Below are 22,076 nucleotides of genomic sequence, written 5' to 3' on the forward strand. Positions count from 1 at the left end.
TAAGTCCTTAACCTTATAAGGTACTCCATAACCCACTAGTCAACCCCTAGTCAAAGTCAAAGTCCTCAGTCAAGGTCAACAGTCCATGTTGACCCCAACTCGCCGAGTTCCTTGAAGCACAATCCAACTCGCCGAGTCGTCGGGGTGACTCGTCGAGTTGCTTCGATTCTCGTTCAAACTTTAAGGCCACCCGTCGAGTTCCCTCCTTGCAACTCGACGGATATACACGCAAACATATCCTAGGGAAAACTCATCCGACTCGTCGAGTTGTTCTTCAACTCGTCGAGTCTTATGGTAATATTCATCGGACTCGCCGGGTTGTTCATCTAACTCGTCGAGTTTGATGCCTATCTTCATATGACTCGTCGAGTTAACTATGCGACTCGTCGAGTCCCTTCAGTCCTTTAACCATGCAGACACTTACTAAGCCATGTCAAGGCCCCAAATTGCAGATCCAACCTCCTTAGGCATGCTTATCACGTAAAGTTGAAAACTTTACGTGCATGCAAGGCTTTAAGACCCTAAAATGGCACAACTAAGCTTGCAATGAAGTCACATCCTTGAGAGGAGGCTCCTCCTAGGCAAAGCTGATGGCTTTATGAATCCAGAAGCCAAGGGGAGTCCAGATCTGAAGTTACAACTTCAGATCTTGGCTTAAACACAGGAATCCTTTTCTAAACTTATGCACAAAAAGGGGGAAGAAGAGGATGAGCTAAAGGAACAGCTTAATACCTTCCAGAGAGTGACAACTGATGATTCTCTTAGTTCCCCACAAGTTCCTAGCCTTGATTTCCTTGCTTCCCCAAGTGTTTCCTTCTCCAAAGTTCCTCCTCCAAGCTTGAACACACCAAAGAATACACACACACACGATTAGGGTTCTTCTGGACTCTCAATGGACTGCAAAGAGGCCATAGGAGGCTTATCATTCCTTAAATAGGGTGCAAAACCCCGAGATTTAGGGTTTCATCTGCCAGCTCCTACTCGTTGAGTCCCTTAGTGGACTCGTCGAGTAGGTCACTAAACACGCGTTCCAAACCCGCTGCTACTCGACGAGTAGGTCAACCAACTCTTCGAGTAGGGCATTAACCAATTAACCTTTTATTTAAATCCATACCTGGAATCGGGGTGTTACAATTCTCCCCCTCTTGAACTAGACTTCGTCCTCGAAGTCCGCTGCAGTGAATAACTTTGGGTAATGCTCCCGCATGTCGGCCTCCGTCTCCCACGTCCACTCGGACCCCCTTCGATGCTCCCACTGTACCTTTACCAAAGGTATCTCCTTATTCCTCAGAATCTTCATCTTCTTCTCCAAAATGGCCACAGGTCTCTCCACATAGTTCAGGCGCTCATCGACCTGAATATCATTCAGTGATACTACTGCATCCTGGTCCATAATGCACTTTCGCAGCTGCGAAACGTGGAAAGTGTTGTGTATCCGACTAATCTCCTCCGGCAGCTCTAGCCTGTAAGCTACCTTGCCAACCCTGGCAATGATCCTGAACGACCCAATATATCGGGGACCCAATTTTCCCCTCTTCCTGAAGCGAATCACGCCTTTCCAGGGCGAGACCTTCAGGAGTACCATGTCACCCACCTGAAATTCCAACTCAGAACGGCGTCTGTCGGCATAACTCTTCTGCCGACTCTGAGCGGTCTGCAAACGTTGTCTAACCTGCTGGATCTTTTCGGTAGTCTGCAAGACTACCTCCGTACTACCCATCACTCTGTGTCCAACTTCACCCCAACAGACCGGGGTGCGACATCTCCACCCGTACAACAGCTCGAATGGCGGGGCGCCAAGGCTAGAATGATAGCTGTTGTTGTAGGCAAACTCCGCAAGCGGTAGGTGAGAATCCCAACTCCCACCGAAATCAATGACGCAAGCCCTCAACATGTCCTCGAGGGTCTGAATAGTCTGCTCGCTCTGGCCGTCTGTCTGTGGGTGGAATGTTGTACTGTAGTGCAACCGCGTGCCCAGCTCCTCGTGAAACTTTTGCCAGAAACGGGAGGTAAACCTGACATCCCGATCAGAGACAATGGAGACAGGAACCCCATGGCGAGACACGATCTCGCGAACGTACAATTCGGCCAATTTCTCGGCCGATGAGCTCTCCCGTATAGCCAAGAAGTGGGCGCTCTTGGTCAATCGATCCACGATGACCCATATAGCATCGAACCCCTTTGCCGTCCTCGGCAACTTGGTAATAAAATCCATCGTGATCTTTTCCCATTTCCACATGGGAATCTCTAGGGGATGCAGCTTTCCATGCGGCCTCTGATGCTCGGCCTTGACCATCCTACAGGTCAAGCACCTCTCGACGTACCAAGCGATCTCTCGCTTCATACACGGCCACCAATAGCTCAAGCTCAAATCCCGGTACATCTTGGTGGCCCCCGGGTGAATAGAGAAATGAGACTTATGAGCCTCCTCCATAACCGTCTGTCTAACCCCACCAGACATCGGAACCCACACCCGACTGCATCGGGTCAATAGTCCCCGACTATCCTGTACGAACCGGGTATTCTCACCCTTGATCCTCTCCAGCTTCCAATTCTCCGGTCGCATGCCCTCTACCTGGGCATCTCTGATCAAACTCACAAGCGGGGAATCCACTGCTATCCTCATACATACCGCAGGGATGGAAGACCCAGCTGACTTGCGGCTCAAAGCATCCGCAACCACATTCGCTTTACCGGGGTGGTAAAGGATCTCACAATCGTAGTCCTTGACTACATCCAGCCACCTGCGCTGCCTCATGTTCAGGTTCGGCTGATCCATGATATGTCTCAAGCTCTTGTGATCTGTGTAAATGGTACAGCGGACCCCATAGAGGTAATTTCTCCATATCTTGAGGGCGAACACCACCGCCTCCAGCTCCAAGTCATGCGTAGGGTATCTCGTCTCATGCGGCTTCAGCTGCCGCGATGCGTAGGCTATCACTCGTCCTCTCTGCATGAGGACCGCCCCTAAACCTGTGATGGATACATCACAGAACACCACAAAATCCTCTACTCCCTCCGGGAGTGTCAATACTGGTGCCTCACACAAATGCTGACGGAGGGTCTCAAACGCCCTCTGCTGGTCGGGACCCCACCGGAAATCCACCCCCTTCCTCGTCAGGCGAGTGAGGGGTACTGCAATCTTGGAGAAATCTCGTATGAACCTCCGGTACTACCCTGCCAATCCCAGAAAGCTCCTAACATCTGAGGGAGATTTCGGAATCTCCCATTGCATAACCGCCTCGATTTTGGCCGGATCGACCAAAATCCCCTCCTGGTTAACGAGATGTCCGAGGAACTGGACCTCTCGTAACCAAAACTCACACTTCGAGAACTTGGCGTACAGCCGTTCTCGTTTCAGAACTCCCAACAGTTCTCGCAGATGCTCCTCATGCTGCTCTCGGGTCTTGGAATACACCAAAATATCATCTATAAACACTATGACTGAGCGATCAAGCATCGGTCTGCAGACCCGATTCATCAGGTCCATGAACACTGCTGGCGCGTTGGTGAGCCCAAACGGCATCACCACGAACTCGTAATGTCCATAACGAGTTCGGAACGCGGTCTTCTCCACGTCCTCCTCTCTGACCCTGACCTCCTCCTCTCTGACCCTGACCTGATGATACCCAGACCTCAAGTCTATCTTGGAAACCAAGATGCGCCCTGTAACTGATCGAAGAGGTCGTTTATCCTCGGGAGTGGGTAACGGTTCTTCACCGTTAACTTATTCAAATCCCGGTAATCAATACACATCCGGTGCGAACCGTCCTTCTTCCGGACAAAAAGTATCGGTGCTCCCCATGGAGAACTGCTAGGTCGAATGAACTGCTTGCCCAGTAGTTCCTGTAGCTGCGACGACAGCTCCTGCATCTCTGGTGGTGCCAATCGGTACGGCGCCTTAGCAATAGGGGCCGCACCTGGTACCAGGTCGATCCTGAACTCGACCTGCCTCTCCGGAGGTATCCCTGGCAACTCCTCCGGAAACACATCTGCGAACTCCCTGACCACCGGTACATCGGAAACCGAAATCTGATCCCTGACTCGCGTATCTACCACATACGCTAGATAACCCGCACACCCGTGTTGAATGTACTGCCGAGCCCTGGCAGCTGAACAAAACCCTGATCCCACTCTGGTGCCCTCGCCATATACAATCAGTTCTCCCCCACTTGGGGTTCGAACTACCACTCGCTGGCCCTCGCAATCAATCATAGCACCGAACCGACTGAGCCAATCCATGCCTACAATCACACACACCTCCCCCATGGGGATCGGAATCAAATCTATCGGAAAGGACACCCCGAAAATCTCCAAGTCACACCCTCGATAAACTGAAGAAGCAGAAACCTCGTGTTCTTCGGCGATAGACACTCGCAATGGACACTCTAACTCGCCCATTGTCGCACTGAACTCCCTACTAAATGACTGAGATACGAAGGATCGACTCGCCCCCGAGTCAAATAAGACCAAAGCAGGCAAAGAATTCACTAAAAACGTACCTAATCATAGGTACAACCAATAAGCATAACACAAATACAATAACTGAGACAGAGAATAGAAACGTACCAGCAACCACATCCGGTGCTGCCTTGGCCTCCTCGGCCGTGAGCTGGAAGGCGCGCCCCTGAACCTTCGGGGGCTCTGCCCTACCCTCCCTCCCATCGGTAATCCTCAGTGTAGCTGGCGCTGAAGCCTGCGCCGGCTTGGCCACCAGCTGTGGACAGTTGGTCTTCACGTGACCAACCTGATGACAATGATAGCATATCCTCATATCCAAGGCAGGGGCAGACTGACGGTAGTCCCTAGCAAAATGCCCCTCCTTGCCACACCTGTGGCACCCGCTACTAGATCGACAAGCTCCAGTATGACCCTTGCCGCACTTTCCACAAGTGCGGCCCTGCTGACCCCCGGTCCTAGAATCAGCGATCTTAAACCGCTTCGGCGCCGGCTGCGACTGCACCGGGGCCGGCCGCTGCTCCTTCAACTGCAGCTCGATCTCCAACTCACGCCGCCTAGCGGCCTCCTATAACTCCAATAGAGTATCACATCGATGTGTGGCAACAAACTGTCGAATATCAGTCTTGAGCATGCTCAGATAATGTGTCATCTGGGCCTGCTCAGACGCGAACTCAGGGCAGAACATCGCCCTCTCAATGAACATGCGGGTGATCTCCGTCACCGACTCCCCATCCTATCTCAAACTCAGAAACTCCTGTGCTAATCGCTCCCGCTCAACCCATGGAATGTAACGGGCGCGGAACATATCCCTGAACTGCTCCCAAATAACCGCAGCTCTTCGATCATCAGTGTACGACCCAGTCGCAAGTCTCCACCAATCCTTGGCCCCAGACCTAAGCAGGTTCAGAGCACACCTGACCTTATGGTCAGCAGGACACGAGCAGGTGAAGAAACACCCCTCCACGTCTGAAATCCATCTCATAGCCTTGATGGGATCCTGCGTCCCATCAAAAGTAGGGGGCTTCGTGTTATCGAAGTCCCCGTACTGGAAACCTCTACCAACTCCTCCTCCTGCCGCTGATACAGCTGATGCAGCTGCTGCGGCAACTGTCTCTGCAAGGGCTGCATAGCGCTCATCAAAATACTCCACCATGGCGGTCTTAATCGACCCGAACATCTCCGGTAACTGAGCCCGGAATGCAGCAGCAACCTCATCATGCAGAATCTCTCGAATCCTGGCATCAAACTCCTCTGTACCCATCTACACCACCGGCTCAGGTGCTGTCGGCCCCTCCTGGCCTCTGTCCCCTGATCCTGATCCCGAACCGGATCCAGCCACGAAGCGCCTCGTCATCACCATTCTGAAACATACCACAAGATATCAGATAATCCACATAAATCACTGGGAACCAACTCCCTACTAACCCTAGGGATTGTGACTTACTTGACACGCGTATGGGTCCTGTGCTTTCAGTAGTACGGGCCCATACTACCTTCCACACCTACCCATATTTGTCTCAATCATCATTATAATGCCCTAGCGGAATTCACAACATGGCGAGCGCTCAACCCTCACCCTAGAGGAAAGATATACATCTCATAACTGGCCTCCCGGCCTCACTCAACCCTCCTATCCATGAAACTTCCACCAACCCTGCAGCACTATTGTATGCTAGCCATACATAACGTTCGACCCTATAGACTTTCGAATATCCAATCCTACCCTAAGCTCCCAATCAAACAAGAACAGAACATAAGGCCAAATCAAACATCCTCAGGCTATAAGATCTTAATTATGTACAACTGTGATGCATACACTAAGCAACTACAGTAATGATGTCAATCTCATATAAAGGAAACCCTAGGCTAGCAGGCATCATGTAATCAGGAAATTCTATCATGCAATTCCTGAAGATCCCTAGCCTAGTACTAACATGCTGTTTTAACATATCACATAATCAAATAACTGTATGGTATTTTGGGGATACTTACTGGCTCCGGCTGATCGTACATCCTGCATCCTCATTCGCTTATTTTGGAAATCGTTTAGAAATCATTTTGAAAACCTTTCCTTGATTTGAGACTGGATTCACACGCATGTTCCTCCAATTCACTCAAACCAAGGCTCTGATACCAACTTGTGACACCCAAAAATTCAAGCCAATTTAAACAAAGAAAAAAACAGTTTAATCCATTAAGTCATTACATAATTTGTTTTCAAAATGCAGTTATCAGAGTATCCCAGTATCAAATCATAAAAGTCATAACAGCGAGAGGAGCGGTACGATCATGCCTTCGCCTTCCCGCGATCACCAGAGGTACCTGAAACAACAACTGAAACTATAAGCTTGAAAGCTTAGTGAGCTATCCCCCAAAATACCAACCACATAACCATGCCATATAAACATATAACCAAACAGCAAGCATAATGAGCCTTCAGCCTGACTGGACCGCCTCACAGGCCTTCAGTCTATCTGGACCGCTCTCTGCGCCTTCGGCACGTCTGGACCGCCTCGCGGGGCCTTCAGCCTATCCGGACCGCTCACCGGGCCTTCGGTCTGACTATCCTACCCTCTTGGGTTTTGTAGTCTATCCGGACCGCCCTGGGTATGTTGGCCTTCAGCACAAAGCAGGACCGCCTCAACCCGACACCCAAATCTAACAACATGTGCATATACATCCATAGGCTATCATAATAACAGGCAAACCGATCTAACAAATCAAATAGCATAGCAACTTTCTACACCAGGACTCCGACCTACCCAGGTCATATCATAGCATAATCCTATAACTAGGATATCGACCGAACCCAATCACTAAGCATAAGCATATCACCATCCTAACTAACAGGATGCGAAACGATGCACATATTCTGTAATAACCCAAATACAAATCCATAAGGGCCGGCCTTGGTGCCTTAGACCCTGTTGATATAGTGAGGATAACTCACCTCGCAAATGTCGACCCGGAAGATAAAACCCAACCCTCGAGTCACTTGGCATAGGCTCCACCACCTAATACCATAGCACAATATACTCATAAGTCCTTAACCTTATAAGGTACTCCATAACCCACTAGTCAACCCCTAGTCAAAGTCAAAGTCCTCAGTCAAGGTCAACAGTCCATGTTGACCCCAACTCGCCGAGTACCCTCGGCTACTCGCCGAGTTCCTTGAAGCACAATCCAACTCGCCGAGTCGTCGGGGTGACTCGTCGAGTTGCTTCGATTCTCGTTCAAACTTTAAGGCCACCCGTCGAGTTCCCTCCTTGCAACTCGACGGATATACACGCAAACATATCCTAGGGAAAACTCATCCGACTCGCCGAGTTGTTCTTCAACTCGTCGAGTCTTATGGTAATATTCATCGGACTCGCCGGGTTGTTCATCTAACTCGTCGAGTTCGATGCCTATCTTCATATGACTCGTCGAGTTAACTATGCGACTCGTCGAGTCCCTTCAGTCCTTTAACCATGCAGACACTTACTAAGCCATGTCAAGGCCCCAAATTACAGATCCAACCTCCTTAGGCATGCTTATCACGTAAAGTTGCAAACTTTACGTGCATGCAAGGCTTTAAGACCCTAAAATGGCACAACTAAGCTTGCAATGAAGTCACATCCTTGAGAGGAGGCTCCTCCTAGGCAAAGCTGATGGCTTTATGAATCCAGAAGCCAAGGGGAGTCCAGATCTGAAGTTACAACTTCAGATCTTGGCTTAAACACAGGAATCCTTTTCTAAACTTATGCACAAAAAGGGGGAAGAAGAGGATGAGCTAAAGGAACAGCTTAATACCTTCCAGAGAGTGACAACTGATGATTCTCTTAGTTCCCCACAAGTTCCTAGCCTTGATTTCCTTGCTTCCCCAAGTGTTTCCTTCTCCAAAGCTCCTCCTCCAAGATTGAACACACCAAAGAATACACACACACGATTAGGGTTCTTCTGGACTCTCAATGGACTGCAAAGACGCCATAGGAGGCTTATCATTCCTTAAATAGGGTGCAAAACCCCGAGATTTAGGGTTTCATCTGCTAGCTCCTACTCGTCGAGTCCCTTAGTGGACTCGTCGAGTAGGTCACTAAACACGCGTTCCAAACCCGCTGCTACTCGACGAGTAGGTCAACCAACTCGTCGAGAAGGGCATTAACCAATTAACCTTTTATTTAAATCCATACCTGGAATCGGGGCGTTACAGGGAGCTTCATATAGAGGTATAAAGCTTCAAGCTTTCCCACTCTTTTGTTTTCTGCATCATAGTAGAGTATTTTAGGGTTTTGTCCCAAAAGTTGGAGATTTTATGAGATATTGTACTCCAGAGACTATGATCAACCCCCTTTGAGTGTATTTAGTGGTGAAGTGTCATAAAAATCCAGTCTTGGACATTGGAATCAAGCCATGCATGAGATATGAGCTTTTTGAGAAAAGAGAGTGGATGTTTTTTATGTTTGTGACCATATCAGCCATGCAAAGGCTTAAAGTCACTGACTTTATGGAGTAAGAGCTGTTAGGGAGTCCAGATCTGTGATTTGAGCCATGGTCTTAACTAATTAAGACCAAATGAGTGAGAAGAGTGAAACTGGGACGTACGTTGGGCGTAATCCCAGTACCCGCAGCGTAGGGGTCGCGCATCCCTGATGCCTTGATGGCAGCTGAGTACACCCAGTATAGAGAGCTGGTACGCGCAGCGTACTCCCTGTCGTTGACTTTTTGGTTGACTTTTAGGGTTTGGTCAATTTGTGGACAATTATGGCCATTGAGGGGTAAAATGGTCTTTTACCCTTTTGTGAGTTTGTAGAAGGGTTAGTGTAGCTTCTTGAGAGCCGTGATTAATTAGGGATAATTGTCGTATGTGTTAGGCAGAGCCTAGACCGGTGATTTGAGTTCGAGATTAGCCGATTTCTTTCAAGGTGAGTCTTCTCACTATACTTACCATGAGTGGTATCTTTGTGTGACCGAGATGTCTTATGTGCTTATCTGTGTATTGTGATATTCTGCAATATGTCTTTGTGATTTATGTTGAGTATTATTATTATGAGCTTATTGAGTTAGGACCGGAGGGTCCACCCGAGTTGTGGGACCGGAGGGTCTCCACTGGAACACATTGACCGGAGGGTCGTATTGAGTTAGCCTCGAGTGGCTCACGTGATGTGTGTGGTATTTTGGGGAACTCATTAAGCTTCGTGCTTATCGTGTTATGTGTTATGTGTTTCAGGTACTTCCGAGGATTGCGGGAAGGCCCCGGCTTGATTGTACACACACTCGCATTAGAGATATGTTTTTGGAGGATCCTTGATTTGTGATAAACAATTTTTGAAAAATGTGTTGATGTTTGCTACTTGAGACTTTTGAGAAATGTGACATGTGTTTATTTGTGTTTGAAAATGAAAATTTTGGTTTGAAAATTTACGTTGTTACATATGTCATGATTTATTATAAGAAAAAGAAGAAGATTGCTATGGAAAGTGAAGAGATGACCCACTAAAACTCTCTAGCAACAAAATCACAACACTCTTTCTTCTCCCTTAACTCCAGTGACACAACAATGATGAACGACTGCATAAACTGGCGACTGGAGGCTCCGACGATGGCTGCTCCAGCGGTGGTGATGGAGACTCTCCCTTCCTCTCTCGACCTTCCTTTCTCTCGGAAATCTCAGTTATCCCTCCTTCCTCTCTCGCCCTATTCCACAAAACGAAGGAAACAATCCCAGAGACTCCATTTGGGTCGCACGACGTGAAAGAAAGAAGAAGGATGCGGCTGAATGAAACATACGCACACACAGATCGAACCCTATGTTCAATTTTATGAATTTGGCACTTATGGTCCCTCCTTTCAGAATCCTAACATTTAAAGTTAATGAATTGACCCCTTATAGCCCCTAGACTCATAACATTAACATTCAAGGCCATAAGTGATATGTATATTTATTTTTTTGAATTACTTATTTATTAATATTTATTTATTTTATTTATTAGGTTTTAAAACCAGTTAATTTCATTAAAGTTCCTTTTTTTTGATGAAATGCTATTAAACCCACATTTCTATTTATTTAAGAATTCTTAAAATCTCAAAGTTACTTAATCGGAATAATTATTTATTTAGAATTATTCTTGTCTAGAGAAAATGAAACGAGGCGTTACACCACCACACCGTGGCCAGAACATAACCATGTCGAAGGGACATTGGTAGCTCCAAAATCCTATTAAGTCCTTAATTTATTAAGTCATTTGCTCAAACTTTCTAGAAGGATTCTTGACACCCTAAAGGCTCATAAATATCCCAACTTTACTGCCAAGCATGTACAATGCATGTCATGCACCCAAACTAGGTCACATGGTAAGAAAAATGGCATTAATCCTTTGCATGGCCCCAAACCACACCTAAGTTCTAGATCTGAAAGATTGAACACTCCAGGGAAACACAAGGTTGATAAAGTTGCAAGCTTTATCTGGAGTTCATCCAAAAAATCCTACCAAAACCATAAAAGGGACCCAAAATGCCATAAAACGTTATCTATTAAATCAAAACCATCAAACAAGGAACTTTAACAATTATGAAGATCCATGAGATGCTTAAAGAGGTTGGGATGGTGATTTCTTGCTGATCTCTAGCTCAAAAGTTCATTTCTTCTTCCTTCAAATATCAAAAACCACCAAATGAAGCTCAAAATGGGAAGAGATGGATTAGGGTTAGGATGATAGTGTTTTTGGAGTGATGGATGTTGAGGGTGGTCGAAACCCTAGCCATCATATCCTTTATATATGGACTAAGGCTCGAAACTTAGGTTTTTGTGCAAATAGCGGTGTCACGTCGCGGTTTCAATTAGCCTCCACTTCGTGGTGACGTGTAGCTACCACGCCGTGGCAAATGAAGCACCATGTCATGAGGGGGCAAATCCTAAAAATCCAACTCTTAACGCAAGAGAGATTCAAAGAATAATACATGGAAATTCGGATGTTACATTTAGGACTTTTTTAGTTAACATGCAAGAAATAGCAATACAATTTAATTTATTTGACTTTAAGAAAAAACATAATTTACTCTTTTTACTACACAAGTCCTTCTATGCCCCTAAGTGCAGGAAATAGCAATGTACTTTGTTATTTCTTGCATTTAAGCTTCCTTTTACCGCAAATAAGTAGAAGTAAGTTGCTATTGTGTGCTTAATAAAAGGTTTTTTGTCTAATGTTCCAAGTCCTTACTTGTCATTCACACCTGGTGGACAGTCGTCCATCACACCAAGTTCAATATTTTTACCTAGTACACTGGTGGCCAACCAATGACACCAAGGATGATTTTTACATGATATGTGAAACGTACAGTTGTCCCATAATAGAAGTGCACTATTAGATTATATAGTTAGGAAAGCCCGATAATAGAAATGTACAATCAAACCCCTTAGTAGCAATGTATTACATTTTTTAGCATTTGAATGATTATTTGTATTTGACATACTACATTATGAAATAGGTTGTATTTTTGTTGTATGATATGTTATTTTGTATTATGAAACATTAATTGTTATTTAGTTTGAAAAATAGTATATCTATAAAAAAATACTTTTTAAATACAAACATTTAAAATTATGACACACAAATATGTGTGTCATATTCCTTTATGACACACAAAAATGTGTGTCGTATTCCTTAATGATAGGATTTTAATGACACGCAAATACGTATCGTCATCCTTTATGACAGGGTTTTAATGACACACATTTGCATGTCATATGTACCCTTTTATGACAAGCAATGTGTGTCATAAAATACATTTTTTCTAATAGTGATGGTTTTGTTTTGAAGTTTTGTTTTTCAGCCCCCCTAACTTCGGTGCTTTTGTTCTGTCCTTCTATACTAGGGGAGAGCCACATAAGAGCCAAGGTAGGCCCATGTCCATCCTTAAATTCTCAAATTTTTTATTTTTTGCTTATATATATATATATATATATATATATATATATATATATATATATATATATATATATATATATATATATATATATGTGTGTGTGTGTGTGTGTGTAATTAATTTATAAAGAACACCTTAAAAAAATTACTTTGCCTCTCCTTCTATATATGTATACACATGGTGTGGTCAAAAGTTGAGGCACCTTATTCCTACCGCATCATGTCTCCAACCATTTAGAACTTTTGTTATATGTGCCCTTTGTGTGTATGTGTGTGTTTCTCCGCTTTCCTTTATGGTAAGATTTCTTTTGGACTAGTTATATAGAGAGTGGTTTGTTATCTAAACTACCTTATTCTTAGATAAAATATTTCTTGTTACACATGTACCCTACAACAAAATCGATTAAGATGATACTGTGTACGATGCAGACTTTTAGTTGTTTTTCTTTTTAAAGGTCAAGACTCAAGTGCAAGTCATTTTTACTGCCTACGCTTGGTAAGATTAATGTTACCAAGAGGTCAAAAGACTCGTTTCTCGAGGCTTATTCATAGATACGTTGGCCAATTCAATTATATACACAAAAGTTAAAACAATTCAACACATTGAGCATTTTCAATCTTTATGAGGTAATAAAATTTTGAAAAATGTTAAAAAGAAGGGTAATAGGGTATTAAAGCTGTAGTGTGAAAGTGAAAGTGGGGTAAAGAAACTGCAAAAAGTAGAGTGGCATGCATGAAAGCGGGTGGTGACTAAATTCGAGTATACAACTTTGGTCCAAAACTTACTGCTTTTTTTTGGCAGGTTTTCACTGTTTTTGCTTTTCCTTCACTTCTCTTGTTTATTGCTCTGCCTTTTTGCATGTATGTGGGCCTCTTTTCTCAACGCCTCGTCATATTCATCATTTATGTAATTATTATTATTATTAAACTTCAAACTCATATAATATATAGGAAATTTTTATAAAATGTCCCGATATTTAGATTTTTTTTTTCATACCTAAAAATTCTTATATTTTTCAAAAGAGAAATTAAATATCTTTCTATATTTTCTTCCTACATATTTTCATACCTATGTTAAATGATGATAAGTGTATTAAGATATTATTAATTTCATTAAAATATGACACATAAGCATTTAATATTTGTAGAAAAATGAATATTAAGAAAATATAGGAGGATATTTAATTTCTCTTTTTAAAAATACTTAAATTTTATACATTACTTGTTATTTCAGACCCCCACCCCCCCCCCCCCCCGGGTTATATTCTTGATTATTACATTAATAGAATTGGTTATCAACAGGTAACCCTATATCCATCGAACTTACGTGCACCCTAAGCTGAAACTCAGTAACGTGTGTTTAAATGAAATTATGTTATTGTGAGATCTTCTATTCGTTATAAAATATTGATAAATACTTGAGACAAAACGGACTTAAAGGTTCAAAAAAATAACGACTTGCTTGCAAAAGTCTCAGTACAATAAAATAAAGGGATAGTGACTTAAAAGGGTAATATATTTTTCGATTTTTACACATTTTGTCACCGAGTTTTTTTCGTCCACATTTACCCATTCAACTTGTTAAATTGTACACATTCAGTCCTTAAGTTAGCCGGGAAAAATGACTTAATAGGGTAATATATTTCTAATTTTGTACACATTTAGTCCTTAATATTTTTGTACGCATTTAGTCCTTAATATTTTTTTTGTTTCAAAATAAGTCGTTTTTGTTTTTGTACCCATCCAATACTTATGAATGATTTGTTTAGTTTTTTCTCACGACATTTTACATGGGACAATCATTGATGAGATGTGTAGGGCTTTTGATGCTAATATGTAATGTCTCATTTTCACAACAAAAAATTTTCATTTTTAAATAAGCCAAAACTCCCTAATTATAAATTCATTATTAAGAAAAAATTGTTTATTCCAAAATACATTTATCGAAAATGAGAGTATTATAAGAAACGCAAAGTCCTCAATATTGATGATGATTGTGTACAATCCTACATTCGTCTTCCCACGATCAACGATAGAACCTAAAAACATAAACAACTGGGTAAGCATAAAGCTTAGTGAGTTTCTCCCAAAATACCTCATACAACAAACGTACTATCATGCATAACGGGTCCACAATCATCAGATTGGAATACCCTGGCTCAATCAGTCATCGGACTGGAATACCTAGGGTTTGTTGGCATGCCGCCAACCGCTCTTCTCGAGCCTCCGTGGCTACGGCTTACAGCCGGCCCGCACCAGGTATCTTGGCCTACAGCACATAGCAGGACCGCCTCGACCTATCTCACCACCATATGTTGACATATAAATAATCAAGGATCAATTAGGCACAAAATACAGGCAATTATTAATCATACATCTCACCATCGCCTATTAGTCATCTCATAGCACGCTGTTCCGCTACCAGCTAACCTCTATGAAATGTGTAACCATATGTAACCAGAGGTGAGATAGCCACCCAAATAGATGATTCTACTCTAGAGCCACAACTAAACAAGAAACATGCAAGAAAGCCTAGATCAAAAGTTCTTAGGCTATCCTACATGACTGCATACAACCCTTATGACACTCCACTAGACGATAATCGACCTACTGGCACTCTAACCAGCATGCTACTATTTATGCATCCTATCATACAAGGATATATACATAAATATAGCAGATCACTACGGCTCATCAACATCCTATACGCAAGGATACATAACCAGCAATCCAATGAATGTGTAACCATAAGTAATTAGATGGAGATAGTAAGTAAAAATATATCACTTTTTAACAGGAGTAATTTAAACGAAAGTTGATGTAAACTAAAATACGAACGCATGGATATAAATATCGTTAAAATCCGAGATCGTATGAAGAAGTTATGACGTTCAGAACACATGAACTAAGCAACCAAGTAGTCGAGATCGCGATGGACATAAGCATCAAAAGCCCCAAACATCTCATTAATGATTGTCTCACGTAAGATGTCGTGAGAAAAACCTATAGAAATCATTCATAAGTACTGAATGAGTACAAAAATAAAAATGTCTTATTTTGCAACAAAAAAATATTAAGGAATAAATGTGTACAAAATGAGAAATATATTACCCTATTAAGTCATTTTTACCAGCTAACCTGGAGTAGCCGGTCATAAGGATTAAATATGTACAGTTTAACAAGTTGAAGGGGTAAATGTAGACGAAAAAAAACCTCAGTGACCAAATGTATACAAATTGAAAAATATATTACCCTTTTAAGTCATTATCCCTAAAATAAACATATTGAGGCTTTGTGAAATTAGTCTTGGGACAACGTTTGAAAACAATCACAATCTTGTGAAAACAGTCTTGGGACAAAAAGGTAAATGGAGAAGCTTCATCCGCACAATAGTAGAATTTCAGCTCACCATACCTTACTAAGTTTATGTCATCTCAAATGACCCAATCATACATACTTATAAAGCTAACATTTTTTCTTGAATCTCATGCATTTGAAACCCCATTTTTTAACTTCCTCAAACCACATTTATTTGAAACCCCCTTTTTTAACTAATGCAACTCAAAAGTTTTCTTAATTATGATTTAACACTCAAAAGTTTTATAACTTATATTATGTTTAATTAGCATTTAGTGAAAAGTTTACTATAAAAAGGCCAATCTTTTGTGTCTTTTGTGTTATATAAAATCTTACATGTAAGAATGATTTGAAGATATTGTGATTCAAAAGTTTTCATATAGTTGAAGCATTCACGATCCAAATATGATGATTTGAAGAAATGGGTTATGTCGCATCGATGCTAATTGTAATATGATTTTTCTTTCAACCAAAACAAATGAACATTTTCTATTCTTTCTTTATATTCAGTTTCTCATTTAATCTTTATATGTGATTTGTGTGTATTACTCAATCTTGAATGTGACTCTCCAAACATCAATGTTTTGTTTGGAACATCTTTCTGATTCTTCTTTTTCAAGAAAAAAAAAATTTGATTGCAGGTTAGTGAAGAATTGTCATCAAGTTTCTATGGTTGAATGGTGTTAAATGAAGAAAGAAGATTCATAAAATGGATATAGGTTTTTTTGTTTGAGCAAAGTTGACGAATGTTAGTTTTTTCTTTTAATTTAAATGTATGTTTATGTAACATCTTTATTTATATATTCAATCATCCAATGCTCTTATTTATTTGATTGTAGTTTTTCTATTTTGATTATGTTTATTTTCTATTATTTTTTTGTTGAGTTATCCTACACAACATATTTAAAAGATAACATAATTTTGAACATTTGATATGTAATTATGATAGACTTATCATGATATGTTCTTCATATGAAAGTAATTTATCCATATTACTACGACAAAAATTACATATGACATTTACGAATATATATATATATATATATATATATATATATATATATATAATATGTGATTTGTTTAACATGTATATGCACCTATGTATGTTATAAATATATAATTAAATATTTTTATGTTTAATAATTGAAGGGATTAAAATGATGCATCAAAACCAATTATTTAGACGAATATAATAATAATAATAATAATAATAATAATAATAATAATAATAATACATTTCCAAGTACCGCATTCATTTGAAACTCACACTACAACTCAAGAGTTTTCTAATTTATGTATATTTATTAGTTACAACTCAAGAGTTTTTAACTTATGATTATTAATTAGTAATCACTAATAACTTTTTATTTTCCTTTCTTTTATAAGGTTGTAAAGTTTTGCTCATTAAAAACATTAATGTATTTGAAGAGATTTGTGATTTAAATATAAAGAGTTAATATAAATGTTATAATAGATGTTTTAGTGTTTTTATGTTATTAAAAGTTATAGTGTTTATTTTTCATATTTTTTATTATTCGTTGTATATATATATCTTTTTTAATACAAATGTTATAATAGATGTTTTTCTATTTTTATGTTACTAAAAGTTACAGTCATATTTTTGTTCATACGTTTTTTTACCCGTTATATTATCATTCATTTGATATATAATTTACACAATTTTAAACGGTTTATAAAATTATCAAATAATTTTATATATCATAATGACTTAAAAATTAAACTATAATGTTTAATAAAACTAATATGTTAATTATATGTTTGTTTTACTACTAACATTTTGTTTCAAAGTAGAAATATTAAATAATAATTTGGTAAAAGTTATTATTTTAACTATATAATTCTATTCTCGCGCAACTCGCGGGGATTCGCCTAGTATGATGTATAAAAGGAAGTAGCAGAAATGTGACCTAGACTTTTATAATCAGTTATTCTTTTAGGTGATCAACTTAGGGCCACTTGAGTTAGGGGATATAAGGATTACATGTAGGTAACCGACTCCATTAATAAAATACTAATGAATAATTAAAGTTGAGTTTATTTTAAAATGAAAAAAAAAAATGCAAACGTAAGGTTTTTATGAAAAAAAAAATTACTGTTGGTAATCGGCTCTGTATTTTTTTTAAAAAGCAAAAATAGTTTTAGGTGTAAAACAAAAAGGAAACTCAAAATGTAGGATATTTTATGAAAAAAAAAAAAAAAAACGATAATACTTTTGCGTATAAGTTGAAGTGTGTTACTCTAACTTTTAGGCCAAGGCGACTGGTCACAAATCACAACAGACATGCTTATTTATGGATGTAATTAAATGAATAAAAGACATGCAAAGAGGTAACATTGTGGTCCCCAGATGAGAAAAGCAAAATGAGTGAAATATATTTTACCAAAGATTAGATTAGTCATTAGTGATTAGTGATCAGCGATTAGATGGAAGAGCAGAGAGTTGTGGACACCATGGAATCTCTGAGTCTCTGGCGACTGGCGTATGGGAATGGTCCCTCTTCTGCAGCTTTGTCCCTCAGACCCCTCAACCCAACCCAACCCAACATGAATCCAAGGAACTATATTTCTATTCCATTTGCAGCCAGGCAGCCAGGCGTCACTACTCACTACTCACTATAATATAAAAAACTTCAAAACCATTATTATTTTTTACTTCTTGTACCTGTTTTTCACATCACGCCTGACACTTACATAACAATAAAAGACATGCAACCATTCTTTTGGCTCTTGCTCTTGGAATGGAATCCAAATTAATTAATTAATAAATAAATAAATAGGTGAGGCAGGATTTTGAGCAAAAAATATATAGTTCAGTAACGTTTAACTAAAGAAATTTGATCCAAGAGAATCCAAACGGTAAAAAAAAAAAAAAAATTCTGTCCAAAAGAATCGAGCCAGCTGTCATTCTGCTTCACTAGACTGCATGGCATCATAATACCTGCAATCACCAACGAATTTGCTCGGCTTACTATCACGCAATTTGGTTGAATAATTACAAGCATTTTGGTTTCCTTGGTCTATGGAAGTGTTTGGTTACCAAATGGACATAATTCAATCCCGCCAGATTCCTTAGAATTTACATTTACATGCTTGAAGACCAAAATACCTGGTTATATAGATATTGAAATTGAAATAAATAGAAATAACACATATATTATTCAATATTTAATTTATCACTGAGTTCCATCACATTTCCTGTCAGGAAATGACATATTACAATCCCCTCAAAAGACATTATGCAAACTAAATTCTAAGAAAAACGTAACTTTCTACTAAATTAACAACATAAATAAATAAGGCAACTCAAATGATGGAGTACCTTGTAATCAATCTTCTATACCCATGGTCATGGACATGGACATCATATATCCCTAATTAATTCAACCTGTATGCAGAGTCTTGACCCATTGTGTATATAAATGGAGGCATGTCATGCCTTGGACCCGAGACTGTGCGATATACATAAAGCTTTTCAACTAAACAACCATCCGACTTTGAATCCAACTCCAAGTAATCACTCTCATCCATAACCTCAACATTAACCCTACCCATCTTTTCACCAAGCAATTTACACGCTCCAAAACTAACCGAACATGAAGACATCCAAAGGGATCGCATTGTCTCCAGCTTAGCAGCATTACCCAACAAAGCCTTATCCCCAAAAGGGCAATCCCTAATCTCCAACTTGCTTAACCTCTCACACCCCGATAAAACATGATGCAAACCTAAATCACTATCGCCAGCAAAAGCTAAAGAAAGCATCTTTAACTTCTTACCATGTGCCCCAATGTACTCGAACACACGATCTGTAAGGAAACCGGATAATGAAAGACGTGTGAGGTCCTTACAGTTTTCTACTATGGCTCCAAAACCGGAATCCAGTGGTTCAAATGTGAGGTAATCAGGGGCTTGGGGTTCGATAATGCATAGACGAAAGCATGTTAAGTTAGGACGTGCCCTAGCAATGGTGAACAATGCAGAATTTGACATTTGTCTACAGAAGTAGAGAACCGACTGAAGCTTAGGGCACCCTTCACAAACAGAAACAAGGCCTTGTTCTGTTAAGGAGACATTTGAATTCATTACATATGGTTCAGAAGGGAACACCCTTAGCTCTTGTAGGTTCTTACATGACATAGCAAGGGCATTAAGCCCAGCATCCTCAATGTAATCCAGTACCAATAGACGCTGGAGATTATGGCACTGAGTTATGATCTTGGTGATCTCAGGGCTTTGAATAGGGGAATAGCTCAAGTTCAATGAAGTGAGCCTAGAACAAACGGGATAAATGGTTGGGAGATATGAAGGAACAGCATCCCAAAACCCAGAAAGGTCCTTAAGCTCTTTGCAATGTGAGAAAGCTTCTGCTAAACTTGAATACACACTGGGTCGAGTTTCTGCAGAATAGGCACCTGTGCCAAACTCAACCAGCTGTGGGGCTCTGTGTAGAAGTGTTGAGAGCTTGTCAAGGGGTACAGCACGGTTGAGTCGAAGAGTCTTTAAGTTGGGTGAGCGGGCAACCAGGTGCTCAAGGGCTGAGAAACTTACCTCAGAACCCAAGCAAGCTATGTTAAGAGACTCCAATGTGGTGAAACTATCAGGGAAGTGACTTAACCAATGCCCACTTAGCTCCTCCACTTCACTCTCCCGCAAATCTAGTACTTTTAAATTTCTGCATACAGAGGAGGAGGATTTAAATGAGTTCATAGTTCATACACACACAAAAACAAACAAATTACAGTTTTCATACTCGACAATAAACTCATATCTGTTAGCTAGTTAAGATTAGGCAAAATGAACAATTTGGTACTGTTGCATTACCCAAGTTATAATTCCAACAGAACATATAAACTTTCAAAAGAACTCCCCATAAAACAGATCAAAAGACGTTTCAACAGAATCCACTAGTAAAAAAATCGAGCTTAGCAGGAACTATATGGTATCCAAAATACAGATGTCGGGCTCAAAGACTCTCCATACGAAATTTCACAAAATAATACATTAATCACATCATATGAAAGGAACTTTAAGATGGAACAGAAGCAATCAAAGTAAAATTAGAGATGCATGTAGATAATTTCCGAACTCATATCTAAAGAACCATCCATGAGGGGAACAACAAAAGGTAATATGCAAATTGAAACAAGCAGCAATTTTAATTATTATTATCTTTTATGAATGGTTGTCATCCTCGAGAATCAAACTTTCTTCGCGAATTAACTAAGAAGTAAGAACTCAACTACTAATATACGAAATTCGGTTTTCAAGCATTCTTTCGCTGCTATATCAGTAAAGGGAAAGAAGCTCAACCTGCAATTAGCGGCAATGGCAGCGAGTCCATCAGTACTGAAACCCTCGCATGAAGACAGAACTAAAACCTTAAAGCTCTTAAAAGACTTGGAAATCAACTCCAAGCTCTCATCAGTGACAACCATCCGCTTAAGCTTTATCTCCTCTAACCAAGGGTACGCTCTTGAAAACTCAACGATCCATGGGTAAACATATCCTCCCCAACCATCCGGAACCAAATTAAAATCCGCAAAATGCGGTTTCCCTTTCAACTCCACCGATTTCAAGTCCGGAAACCTCCTAATCACAATCCCCGGGCTCACAGCGTAACAGTTCCCAATGAAAACCCTCCTCCGGCACCACCGCTCGATCTCGTACCACGACTTGCACACCAATGAAACGGCATTCCTGTCCTTATCAGAGGTTATGAACGAGAAAACATGTTCCAACAGATCCTCCGGAAACGAGAATCCCATTTTGCACCGTCGTGACCGGAAACCTAGATATCTCACTGGAGAGTAGAATTTCGGTCCGACAGGTGAATCTACAGAACAGAGAAGAAAACTCGCCAATCAGTGGTATGTTTATCAGCTTCAGATCTAAGGAAAGAACACACCAGTAAGTAGTAACGAGCTCAAACTGAAGATGTTCCAATCGCAGATGATAGAGACAAAGATTGTGGTATGATGTTATCGATAGCGTGTGATGAGGGAAGTTAAATGATAAATGAAAATGTAACTGGGGTTTATATATAAGCCTGTTATGGTGGTGGTGTGCATCAAAGAAATATCAACGGTCCGTGTGGTGACCTGTGTGAAGGATGTTTTGCGCACCGTAAGATCATTTTTCAAACGGGTCCGGATTCCAAATACTTCTATCCTAAATGGGTTTTTCCGTTTTTCCAAGATGGGTTCTTAAATAAATGGATAATTGATATTTAAGCGAAGGAAATAAGGAATGTGTATGAACAGTATAAGTATAGAGCTTGTTTAGATCTTTTCACTATTTCCGAAAAACCTTTATGTTTTTTTTTTCTAAAGATAC

At 40.5% G+C, this 22,076-nt stretch overlaps 1 protein-coding gene across 5 annotated transcripts; it reads right to left on the reverse strand.

The window, feature by feature from the left end:
* Positions 1-18,527: 18,527 nt before the first annotated feature.
* On the reverse strand, positions 18,528-21,741 carry LOC145132262 (protein TRANSPORT INHIBITOR RESPONSE 1-like). 5 transcript variants are annotated; one of them, XR_013717964.1, is made up of 4 exons: positions 21,054-21,741; positions 19,063-20,415; positions 18,781-18,849; positions 18,528-18,681 (listed from the first exon to the last, which is right to left on the reverse strand). XR_013717964.1 is itself a non-coding variant. In XM_079066984.1 (3 exons), exons 2-3 carry the CDS (start codon positions 21,506-21,508, stop codon positions 19,119-19,121), a joined length of 1,752 nt encoding a protein of 583 aa, XP_078923110.1. In that variant the 5' UTR covers positions 21,509-21,576; positions 21,649-21,738; the 3' UTR covers positions 18,871-19,118. The 5 variants fall into 5 exon arrangements, 2 of the variants coding, with proteins under 2 accessions (XP_078923110.1, XP_078923108.1); XR_013717965.1 differs by lacking the exon at positions 18,781-18,849 and having other exon boundaries at positions 18,529-18,681; XR_013717963.1 differs by lacking the exon at positions 18,528-18,681 and having other exon boundaries at positions 18,705-18,849.
* Positions 21,742-22,076: the final 335 nt, after the last annotated feature.

This window comes from Lactuca virosa, chromosome 8 (genome assembly GCF_052849685.1).
Source record: "Lactuca virosa cultivar CGN04683 chromosome 8, Lactuca_virosa_CGN04683_v6, whole genome shotgun sequence".
Classification (NCBI taxonomy): Eukaryota; Viridiplantae; Streptophyta; class Magnoliopsida; order Asterales; family Asteraceae; genus Lactuca; species Lactuca virosa.